The sequence below is a fragment of the Dendrobates tinctorius genome, unplaced genomic scaffold, assembly GCF_039654945.1.
Source record: "Dendrobates tinctorius isolate UK_male_01 unplaced genomic scaffold, ASM3965494v1 ptg000117l, whole genome shotgun sequence".
NCBI classification, from domain to species: Eukaryota; Metazoa; Chordata; class Amphibia; order Anura; family Dendrobatidae; genus Dendrobates; species Dendrobates tinctorius.
Genome location: NW_027361785.1, coordinates 7,749,080 through 7,761,847, shown reverse-complemented (window position 1 = coordinate 7,761,847; position 12,768 = coordinate 7,749,080). Strand labels below are relative to the sequence as shown.

General features: G+C 42.4%; 1 protein-coding gene across 2 annotated transcripts in view; it reads right to left on the bottom strand.

Moving 5' to 3' along the window:
• Positions 1 to 12,768, bottom strand: part of SH3RF3 (SH3 domain containing ring finger 3) — a 631,222-nt gene that overhangs the window by 42,895 nt on the left and 575,559 nt on the right. For both annotated transcript variants that reach the window (XM_073590505.1, XM_073590506.1), the window contains 2 exons: positions 10,075 to 10,322; positions 8,316 to 8,653 (listed from right to left, as the gene is read on the bottom strand). In XM_073590505.1, the coding sequence (XP_073446606.1) occupies positions 8,316 to 8,653; positions 10,075 to 10,322 (586 nt within the window). The remainder of the gene's footprint in view (positions 1 to 8,315; positions 8,654 to 10,074; positions 10,323 to 12,768) is intronic.

Sequence of the window (12,768 nt, the reverse complement as noted above, 5' to 3'; positions counted from 1 at the left end):
GTATGTAGCATGCATGTAGTATATACACTCACTGGCCACTTTATTAGGTACACCTGTCCAACTGTGTGTTAAGACTTAATTTCTAATCAGCCAATCACATGGCGGCAACTCAGTGCATTTAGGCATGTAGACATGGTCAAGACAATCTCCTGCAGTTCAAACCGAGCATCAGTATGGGGAAGAAAGGTGATTTGAGTGCCTTTGAACGTGGCATGATTGTTGGTGCCAGAAGGGCTGGTCTGAGTATTTCAGAAACTGCTGATCTACTGGGATTTTCACGCACAACCATCTCTAGGGTTTACAGAGAATGGTCCGAAAAAGAAAAAAAATCCAGTGAGCGGCAGTTCTGTGGCCGGAAATGCCTTGTTGATGCCAGAGGTCAGAGGAGAATGGGCAGACTGGTTCGAGCTGATAGAAAGGCAACAGTGACTCAAATTGCCACCCGTTACAACCAAGGTAGGCAGAAGAGCATCTCTGAACGCACAGTGCGTCGAACTTTGAGGCAGATGGGCTACAGCAGCAGAAGACCACACTGGGTACCACTCCTCTCAGCTAAGAACAGGAAACTGAGGCTACAATTTGCACAAGCTCATCGAAATTGGACAGTAGAAGATTGGAAAAACTTTGCCTGGTCTGATGAGTCTCGATTTCTGCTGCGACATTCGGATGGTAGGGTCAGAATTTGGCGTAAACAACATGAAAGCATGGATCCATCCTGCCTTGTATCAACGGTTCAGGCTGGTGGTGGTGGTGTCATGGTGTGGGGAATTTTTTTCTTGGCACTCTTTGGGCCCCTTGGTACCAATTGAGCATCGTTGCAACGCCACAGCCTACCTGAGTATTGTTGCTGACCATGTCCATCCCTTTATGACCACAATGTACCCAACATCTGATGGCTACTTTCAGCAGGATAATGCGCCATGTCATAAAGCTCGAATCATCTCAGATTGGTTTCTTGAACATGACAATGAGTTCACTGTACTCAAATGGCCTCCTCAGTCACCAGATCTCAATCCAATAGAGCATCTTTGGGATGTGGTGGAACGGGAGATTCGCATCAGGGATGTGCAGCCGACAAATCTGCGCCAACTGTGTGATGCCATCATGTCAATATGGTCCAAAATCTCTGAGGAATGCTTCCAGCACCTTGTTGAATCTCTGCCACGAAGAATTGAGGCAGTTCTGAAGGCAAAAGGGGGTCCAACCCGTTACTAGCATGGTGTACCTAATAAAGTGGCCAGTGAGTGTATGTAGTATGTATGTTGCATGTAGTATTTATGTAGTATGAATGTAGCATGTATGTAGTATGTAGTATGAATGTAGCATGTATGTAGTATGCATGTTGTATGTATGTAGCATGTAATTTTTTTTTTTTTTTTTTTTTTTTTTACATTTAACACATTAGCCGGATGATGGGACTACTACTGTCCCATCATTGGCTAATGTGTCAATCACTGTCATGGTAGCAGGCATCGCCCGATGGGACTTGTAGTCCCATCGGACGATGCCTTCACAGACCCCCGGAGCCTGCACAGACCACCGGCAGGCCGGCACAGCCCCCCGGCAGGCCGGCACAGCCCCCCGGAGCCTGCACAGCCCCCCGGCAGGCCGGCACAGCCCCCCGGCAGGCCGGCACAGCCCCCCGGAGCCTGCACAGACCACCGGCAGGCCGGCACAGACCACCGGAGCCTGCACAGACCCCCTGGCAGGCCGGCACAGCCCCCCGAAAGGCCCGTACAGACCCCAGAGAGGCTGTACAAGGGCAGGAAAGGGTTTTTCTTATTCCGATACCGGAAGTCCCATAGACTTGAATGGGACTTCCGGTATCGGAATCGGCGATACCGATACTTTTTTTAAAGATCGGCCGATACCATCCGATACAATACTTTGAAGTATCGGACGGTATCGCTCAACTCTACTGACAACACGTTTTCGAATTTCCAAGCACTAAATTTTGTATTTATTTTTAGAAAATGAGAAATGGTCAAAGTAATAAAAAAATGCAGTGCTTGCAGACCTCAAATAATGCTAAGAAAACAAGTTCATAATCATTTAGAAACAACAATACATATGTATTAACTCAGGAAGAGTTCAGAAATCAATATTTTGTGGAATAACCATGATTTTTATTCACAGCTTTCATGCATCTTGGCATGCTTACCACCAGTCTTTCACACTGCTTTTGGGTGACCTTAAGCCACTCCTGGTACAAAAATGTAAACAGTTCTTCTTTGGTTGATGGCTTGTGATTATCCATCTTCCTCTTGATTACATTCCAAAGGTTTTTAATGGGGTTCAGGTCTAGAGATTGGGCTGGCCATGACAGGGATTTCATGTGGTGGTCCTTCATCCACACATTGATTGACCTAGCTGTGTGGCATGGTGCATTGTCCTGCTGGAAAAAACAGTCCTCAGAGTTGGGGAACATTGCCTGAGCAGAAGGAGTCAACTGTTTTTCCAAGATAACCTTGTATGCAGCTTGATTCACACGTCCTTCACACAGTTTAACCTGCCAATTCCAGCCTTGCTGAAGCATCCCCAGATCATCACTGATCCTCCACCAAATTTCACAGTGGGTTCAAGACACTGTGGCTTGGATGCCACTCCAGGTCTCTGTCTAATCATTAGACGACCAGGTGTTTTGCAAAGCTGAAAATTAGACTCAACAGAGAAGATTACCTTACTCCAGTCCTCTATGGTCCATTCCTTACGGTCTTTGGCAAACTTCAGCCTGGCTCTTCTTTGCTTCTCATTGATGAAAGGCTTTTTTCTAGCTTTACATGACTTGAGCCCTGCCTCTAGGAGCCTGTTACGAACTGTTCTTTCCATGCACTTCACCCCACCTGCCATTTGCCATTCCTTTTGTAGGTCACTTGAGGTCATCCTGCGATTGCTGAGAGACATTCGAATAAGATGACGGTCATCCCGGTCAGTGGAGAGTCGTTTTTGCCCTCTGCCAGTCTGTAGCTTTGATGTCCCCAAATTCTGCTGCTTGACCTTGTTGTAATGGACTTCCATCTTAGAAATTTTAAGGGTGGAGGCAACATGATACTTACTGTATCCATCTGTAAGTAAAGCCAGAATTGAGCCCATCTTTTCCTCACTTAAAACGTTTCTTTTCAACTCCTTTGGCATGGTTAAAAGTTATTTTTTCATTCCTATTACTTTTGGGATATTACTAGCACTTGTTTTGCCATCAAGCTTGACCTATTGCAAGAGGATTATGAACACCACAGCAGGGTTTTTTATACTTTCTTTCGTTAAATAAGATTTGGTTCAGGTGATCACCTAATCAGAAGCACATTAAGTAGAATGAGGTGTACTCTGGTTGGGATTCAACTGACACTGGAATGGAATGACTGTCAGACATGTAGAGAAGCTGAGGAGTGGTCTCTTAATTTTTGCCAGAGTTGTATATATTTATACATATATTTATATAGAATCATTTATAAGCCTGGCTATGTTCTTACAGCCTAATGTCACATAAGTTCTCTGCAAAAGGAGAGAACCCACAAAAAAATGATGGATCATACCTCAGGATTGAAAGTTACTTCAATGTCTTGAGTGTAGTTCAAGGTTACATTTTTTTGTAAGGGGGTGTTGGTGTTTTACTTAGTTTCCTCCCTTTGCATGTCAGACTATTCTCAACTGATGTATGGGCCAAACAATTTATAGACTGAAATTTTATCTCCTTACAAGTGAAAACTTCAGTAATTTCTAGTAAAAGTTTTACATATAGAAGATGGAATGAACTTGTGTCGTTCAGAAAGGTCTCATTCCCTAATTCATAAACATGTCAGCTAAGAGAAAGGAAAGTGATACCATGCTTTTCTGCAGTACAAACTCATCAAAATGTAAAACCAATAATGTATAAAATGAACATTAAACACAACGATCCAGGTGCTTCTTGCTGAAAAGCGTCAGGTGGGTGATAACAGATTCTGAAAGTTGAAGACAGAGAGCTTGTAACCTAAGGGTACCGTTACACTTAGCGATGCACCAGCGATCCCGACAACGATATGATCCGGTCAGGATCACTGGTGCATCGCTAAGTGGTCGCTAGTGAGCTGCCAAACAGGCAGATCTCACCAGCGACATAGCAGTGGTTGGCGGTCGCTACTTACCTGTCAGACAAGGAGATGAAGACGTCCTCCCACCTGCGTCCACGCGTCGCTCGTTCCAACAGCAGGAAGCGGCCGACGAGAAACGGCCCTGGACCTTCTCGCGCGATCAGCGATAACCAGCGGGGGAGCTGGTCGGAGGTAAGTATCACACATAGCGATATCGCTAGCAATATCGCTGATGCGTCACAAAACTAGTGACGTTATAGCGATATTGCTAGCGATATCGCTTAGTGTAACGGGCCCTTAATGTCAAAAAGGCAGGTCATTTGAGAATTAGGAGTTCAAGATTAACATGCACAGATGAATGCTTAGAAAACCACCTATGGCTCCTGTCGCAAAAACATTAGCATTTCTTATTTATTATGTCATGGTGTTATGTTAGAATATCATGAAAATGCTACGGTGCCATTTTGGAATATCATGGGGAATGTCAGTCTGCAAAACAACCTCACAATTTTTGAATAGTCAATAACAAATTTTTTGGTTCAATAGGGAAACAGCTCATCAGTTTGCTTACCTCACCAAACAATAAGATCTCCAGAATGCCCACTGACTAAGGCTGGCAAACAGATCCATCAGATGAAAAAGCTGGAGATTCTAACTAAATATTTTCCTGTAGTCAAAATTAATTCATTTCCATGCATGTGTTGTGATTGTCACACAGCCATGACACATGCAGCTGTGGTGCTGGACACATGATTATCAGGAGCGCAACAGGAATCCGGGTTCCCGATGCAGCTTCTTCAGTAAGTGCTATAGCTTGCCGAATAAGGAGGGACCCGAACAAATTTGCTCATGTCTACTTGTAACTACACTGAGTGCACTGGGGACCGGGGTATTTCTGCGATGGGTACTGCAAGTATTCTATATGCTGTCTCAGAAATCTGCAACCTTTGATGCTAGAGTATTTCTAAGGTCGGGCTCATATCATGTTTTAGCCACTGATTTTAATAAAGTACATGGAGTCACTATGCCTCCTGTCTAGCCTTATTTTCTGCTATGTCTGCCTTTTTGAGGAGGGCACAAAAACGTAGCCGACCACATTTTTGTGTGAACCTGAAAAAGGTGGAAAAGAAGTCAGAGTACAAAGTGACTCTGTCTGCTTCATTAAAGTCAATGGCCCTGTCGGTAGATACACCTGAATCTTGTTTTACAGGGCAAGAATCCCGACGGCGCCAATGACGGTTGGCAAAAACATGATGTGAACCTGATCTTAGTTTAATACCCCAAAGTTGGGGATTACAATAAAGTGAAGTATGTTTTATATATTTCTTTAAATACTTGAAGTTTTGCACTCTTTCCTGTAGAGAACTGCATTGTTTTATGTATTTAGATTTACTATTTGCTTTTTTTAATGTGTGTATTATTTTAAGAAGGATGATTCAGCAATTCATACTCCATAAAGTATTTCATATACCGTAGAGTTCCCAGCTTCAGGTAGTTAAGTAGTTAATCACATCACTTAGTTGGTAACTAGGTAATGATTGATTGGAGGGAATAAAATTTGTAAAAGCTTCAGCCTCTGACTGTTGGGCAGAGTTCAGTCAGAGAAGAGCAGCGAACAGCCAGCACATGTAGGAGATTTGCTCTCCCTGCTCCAGCAGGCCGGATGGAGCAGACTAATCTGAGAAGATGTGGGACAGCACATGGAATACTTGCAGTACCCATCGGAGAAATACCCTGATCCCCAGTGCACTCAGTGTAGTAATAAGTACACCATGGACGCAGGAGGAGTACTCATGGACTGAAGTAAATCATCCATAGAGCAAATGGGGATATTAGCTACCCACAAATAGTGAAGGTTAGTGGGATTTGGGACACCGAGGCCAGCTAGGGGTCACGGCCCTAGAAAGGACAATAACATCCATAGTGTCAGTACTGGACACCAGCTTTAGACACTGGACGGACTTGCTATAATGCACTCCTCATGTACTCCTAGTTTCTACATCTGCTGCTGATGGTCTGTATCATGGAAACTTCCTTTAAGAAATTGTACCATCATTTGCTGTTACCTTCTACTGCTGTGTTACCACCTGCTGCCATTTAGTAAAGTTTTACATCTGCATTCCTACAATGCCTGCCTGCTGACTCTCTCTTGTTTCCTCTACTTCATTACATCATGGGGAATGGCACTACCACCTACATATGAGGGAACAATAAATTGCCGGCATAAATCCCCACACATCCATAGCATGTGCCCTTTTCACTACACCAGAGCGCCTGGTGCCAAGCATGGCCGCCACCACCTATAACCAGAAGGATCCGACCCATGCCCAATGTACTCGGTTCCTTGCGCTCTGCGTTTCACATTAGTGTCACAAAACATCATGGCACAGCACACTCTATATTGCTCATAACTAACAGATTTTTTTTTACAAATTTCCTTGAAACAGGATATAAAATGTATTATGTGCATCTAGAGATTTTTATAAATCATCATGTCTTCAACACGACAACATCTTATTTATATGAGAAGGATTTTCTATTCCTTTAGATCCAATGCTTATTCTCACCGTGCATTTAATTCTCCATTTGTGCTCTATAGATAAACCACCTGCATACTGTATCTATGGATATGTTCCATCTGCACAGAAACACTTATGCACAAGTAAAGAACAAATCAAAGGTAAGAGTGTGGCATGGAAGGCATGGAAAAAATTCAATAAAAATAAAGAATTAGTTATCCAAAGAGGATGAACTTATATTAAACTATTAAATCACCCAAGGCTGAAAACACTTGCTATAGACAGGCTTTCTTTTTTCATTACAGTATATAAACATCTACACAGAGCTGGAAACTCACAGCTCTAGCTACACAACATTCGTCTATAAGCAATTTCATTCTAATAATTCGCTCTTTAAATTGGAATATTGTACAAAACATGGAATGATTTCATTCTCTTAAAACCTCATGCACCCAGCGGGGCCTATACGGCAATGATGGAATAGAAGGTTTCTAAAGAGCCTTATGTATGGAATTATTCTGTCTCAATCCTATACAAGTCTGTCAAAAAAGAACTATACATTATTCTGGTTGAAATTGGAGGCATTTGAGATTAACAGTACAGAAAAGGACTAATGCACATCTATACTAATTCTAGTAGAGCAAAATACATAAGGGAGACAGAAGATTCGGCACTACTCCTTAACCCCAAAGCAGTTCCATGACTGCTATTCAAGTCGAAAATCACACACCTGGACCGACCGCCAAAATACCGTCAGAACAGGTGCTCAATCCAGAAAAGCAAACATGTAATCTGATTTTGTACAAAAGAGAAAAAAAAAAAAAAGTGATGGCACTCACCATTCTGTCGTGAAAAATATTCAGGATTGAGAGTCCTCAGTAGTTGATACCTTTTAATGGCTAACTGAAAAGATGGTAATACATTGCAAGCTTTCGAGACTACTCAGGTCTCTTCATCAGGCTTGACTAATACAAAATCTGAAGTCACATATTTATGCACAATACAGCCTAGAAAAAATGCAATAGATAAGACAAGTGACGTGAAGCAGAACTATCAATATGGGAGAGGGAGAAACATAAATATAAACATTGGACCAGTTCATAGATAAGGAGTCCGGATGTTTTATGGTCCTCTGATTTTATGGTCCAATCAGAGGACCATAAAACATGCGGACTCCTTATCTATGAACTGGTCCAATGTTTATATTTATGTTTCCCCCTCTCCCATATTGATAGTTCTGCTTCACGTCACTTGTCTTATCTATTGCATTTTTTCTAGGCTGTATTGTGCATAAATATGTGACTTCAGATTTTGTATTAGTCTAGCCTGATGAAGAGACCTGAGTAGTCTCGAAAGCTTGCAATGTGTTACCATCTTTTCAGTTAGCCATTAAAAGGTATCAACTACTGAGGACTCTCAATCCTGAATATTTTTCTATCTACTGGCTAACACGGTACAAAGATATACATCTTTCCTGTATCATTCTGTCGTGAAAATTCTTTATTAATTCAAAGACATTGGCATGGGAGGAACGTACAGAGAGTGGACAACGGCCATTTCACGCACTTCCGTCTCAGGGCCCGTTGAAGCGCAAGTGCGTGAAACGGCCGTTGTCCACTCTCTGTATATTCCTCCCGTGCCAATGCCTTTTAATTAATAAATTATTCTAGTAGAGGTCTGAAAAAATGAGGTCATGTTACTCTTCCTACACCTAAAAGGCACTTACTTTCTCAGTCTTCCTCTCTTCTGTCTTGCAGCCAGTGTTTGTGGGGCTGGCCGTTGGCATACAGTTGACTGGGCCATTACAAGCTTCGGCACTAATGCTGGTTGCAGTAACATTTGGCGGGGTGATGGCTGCTGCTGCTGAAGTGAGAGGGATAACTGGCCGAGTACAGTGTACTGCAATAGTAGTCTGTATGGAGGACTGCTGCTGGGGTATGTGTTGTGGAGAAACCGTTGTTTGTGACCTATGTGGGCTAGTAGGAAGTCGACATGGTGAATTGTGAGTTCTTATAGGGGACACGGTAGCTGTGGGACGTTCTTGAGGTTGTGCCAAAGGATGTGCTATAAAGGATGAAAAAAATACATCAATTAATATATACAAATATACACACAAACAGATAAAGGGGTGTACATAGAAATCATGGAGCCCCAATGCAGAAGTTCTACTTGGCCCCTCCCACAAAGAAAAACCTTAATATTCGACAGAGTCATAGAAGAACATATTTCACAATCTTGCTGCTCTTGCAAAGTAATTTTCCTCATATTGAAGCCCCTGGATTTCCCTTTAATTTCCACCATAAAGTATTATGCCAACTGTAGTGTTCCCTCGAAACACAGCATGATACCACCACAGCGAATTCTTCCACAGTACCCTCCACACACGGTATGATGAATCTACTGTACCCACCTCTCCCTCAACCCTACCCCGTCAAAGTATGGTGACCCCAACACTGTATGATGCCCCAATCATGATCGCCATACATCCCTCCAAACAGTATAATGGGCCTCACACACCTCCACGCAGTAGCAGTATGATGTCCCCTATATAACCATGCACACATTATAGTGTCCTTCACTAGCCCTTCTAACAGCATACTGACCCCCACACAGCATTATGGACCTCACAAAACCTTCACACTGTATAATTACATACAGTATAATGGCCCATACATAGCCCTCCAAACAATATAATAGCCCCCACACAGCCCTTCAAACAGTATAATGTTCTCTATCTAGCCCTCCAAATGGCATCATGGCCCTCGACACAGCCCATGCAAACAGTATAATGGCCCCCAACACATACCTGCAAACAGTATAATGACCCCATATAGACCTGCAAACAGTATAATGGCAGCCACTTAGCCCTCAAAATTGTATAAGGCCGCCCTACAGCCCTCAATATAGTAAATGGCCCCCACACAGCCCTCCAAATAGTATAATGGCCCACACATAGCCCTCTGAAGAATATAAGGGATATAATTGCATGCCAATTGACTGTATCATATCTGGCTCAAGATTGTAGGCCGCCTTCAAAATGTGAAGCTGATAAAGGACACCTGGCTTAGCAGGTGATCCAGCTTCAACAGCTCCAAGCGAAAAAGCTCACACTGGTAGCAGCCTAGCTGGTACCAAGGCCTTTCTGGAAGGATGAACCCCTGCTGAGAGCCCAAGCTGCTTATCTACTTGAAAGAATTCCTTCAAACCTGTAATAACAAAACGCTATAACTGTCTGCATGCAGTTAAAATGTAGATGCGCCAATGTGATCTTCAAGACTCACAGAAAAAAAGGGCTGAGGGGCTATCTTTTAATTGCTGTTCATCTTTAAGGTACAGCCAAAATGAAATGATTAGATTTACATGAACTAAAGATCTGCTCTTCTCACCAATTCTGCATTTTAAAAGAACATCCAATATATTGTGCAAACTTTATATATTTGTGCAATCAAATATCACAAGCATTTCATTTTTTTCCTACAACTTACCTATCGGCACACAGGTGCGCGTGTGATTAATAGCTTGCTGGTTGGAAATCTTGGATGAATTGTTCAGAGAGGATGTTGGAGATTGGTGAGCATGTATCTGAGGTACAGTAATAGGGAGAACAGGTCTGACAACATTGGTACAATTTGTCATCCCACCAGGTGACGCATGTGTAGCTAGCGGAGAACTTCTGCTTGTTAGCGGAACTCCCATGGTGCAGTTTCGTGACTGGGCAAGTCCAGCAGGCATCCTAAAGCAATAAAACAAAAACAAGCAACATGACGTAAAATTCTGTACCCTATGCTTCACGTAATAAAGTATTTCTATAACATCACATTCACTCCAGATTTTTTTTTTGGGAGCAAAACTGTTTTTTTACAGAATGACTTTAAATTATTTGGCTATTTTTTGTAACTTTTATTGTTCTTTTTATTTTTAATTACGTTTTTATGAACAATAAAATGGTTAACTGTATTATTGTGGCATTATGCAATCATACTATTGGTGTTGACATACAGGTGGACAGATAAGATACCTTGAGGAGTGAAGAAAGAGAAATTTTATGGGACGTTAATATTTATGGCCTACCTTAGGATAAGTCCTCAATATCAAATTGGTGGGCTCAGGTTTATGACAGTGACTTGCAATACTAGATACAGCCACTAAAAAATGCATGAAGACACTGCCGGATAAATAATGAAGTGGACGTAGTGCTTACTGCTGCACCCCTTTTAATCAACTGTGGAGGTGCCAGGAGTTCGACTGCAACTGATCCTGTATTTATGGCCTGTTCTAAGCCATCTATATTAAAATGGTTGTCCCATGAACAAATACATTTTTACTAACAGATCAATAAGTTCTATAATTTGGTGTTTTAAAAAAATGTTCCTGTGCTGAGATAATCTTATAAATGTGTCCCTGCTGTATCCTGTGTAATGGCCGTGTCTGACCGTACGGGAACATGGTCTGATCATATCAGAGCTCCTGGGCAGGGGAGGAAGCAAGAGAGTATAAAGACAGGACAACCGGGGATCACATATATTTTCTGTGAGGTAAAACATATTTCTGTTTTAAAAAAAAACTGTTTTTCTTCACAGAATCATCTGAGATCCCCTGCTGTCCTGTCTGTATACTCTTTTGCGTCATCAGCAGGTTAGGAGCTGTGGTATGTGCAGACCATGAATTTTCATTCAGCGCTGCATGATTGCACATATCCATTACATGGTACATTTATAAGAGTATCTATGCACAGCAACATTTTTTTTAACACATCCAATTGTGGAACTTATTTTTTTTCTAGATATAATGATTAAAATGTACTTTGTTCTTGGTACAACCCATTTTCTCCTTCATGCCTTGGCCATTTTCCGTTTTTGTTTTTTTTCTACCATTCTTCCAAGAACCATAACTTTTTTATTTTTCCAACAATATAGTAATACAGGGGCTTCTTTTTTTGGTGGGATGAGTTGTGCTTTTGAATAAAACCATTAACTCTACTGCATCTTTTACTGATAATAGGAAACAAATTCCAAGTGGGTTGAAATTGCAATCACAGTTGTTTTTGGGTTGTTTTTTATTTACCAGGTTCACTACATGGCAAAACTAACCTGGCAGTATGATTTTCCAGGTCAGTACGAGTACACTGATACCCTGCGCAAAGCGTAAAAGGAGTCTGGGCAGGGTAAGGTGTGCCCAACGCCCACTCACCCAATTAACTAAAACTTTATGAGTTTTGTACCTCAGAAATGCTACTCAGTCAAGAACCTGAGTAACATTTCTGGGGAGATACACGAAGGTGCACAGCACTGATGAGATGCACCATAGCCTTTAAAGGGAATCTGTCACCTATTTTTAGCCCTATCAGCTGCCGGCACCGCCATCAGGGGCTTATCTACAGCATTCTGTAATTCTGTAGATAAGCCCCCGATGTAACCTGAAAGATAAGAAAAACGAGTTAGATTATACTTACCGGGGGGCGCAGTCAGGTGCAGTGGATGTTGCGGTCCGGTCCGGCACCTCCCATCTTCTAGCGATGCTGTCCTCCTTCTTACTTCTGCTGCGGCTCCTGCGCAGGTGTACTTTCTCTGCCCTATTGAGGGCAGAGTAAAGTACTGAAGTGCACAGACGCCTGGAAAGGTCAGAGGAGTCCGGCACCTGCGCACTGCAGTACTTTACTCTGCCCTCAACAGGGCAGGTAAAGTACGCCTGTGCCGGAGCCGCAGCAGAATTAAGAAGGAGGACGGCATCACTAGAAAATGGGAGGTGTCGGACCACGACACCCATTGGATCGGACACCAGGGTGAGTATAATCTAACTTGTGTTTCTTATATTTCAGGTTACATTGGGGGCTTATCTACAGCATTACAGAACGCTGTAGATAAGCCCCTGATGGTGGTGCCGGCAGCTGATAGGGCTAAGAATAGGTGACAGATTCCTTTTAAGTGGTTTGATGTAGTTGGCATATTGTACTCCAGTGAGCTCTTTATTAAGACAGGCGTTTGCTAGGCCAGTCTTAATGAATTATCTCTTACTTGTGTTATCCAACAAGGGAGACATAATTTGAAATATTTGGTTTTGCTCCATGTCCAATTCTGGGCGTGGGTTTTACTGATGCTTAAAGTCTTGATAAAAAAAAAATCAACCTCCCTTTACGATGATACAAACACAACATATCTTCCGTGTACTTTTGTCTTTAC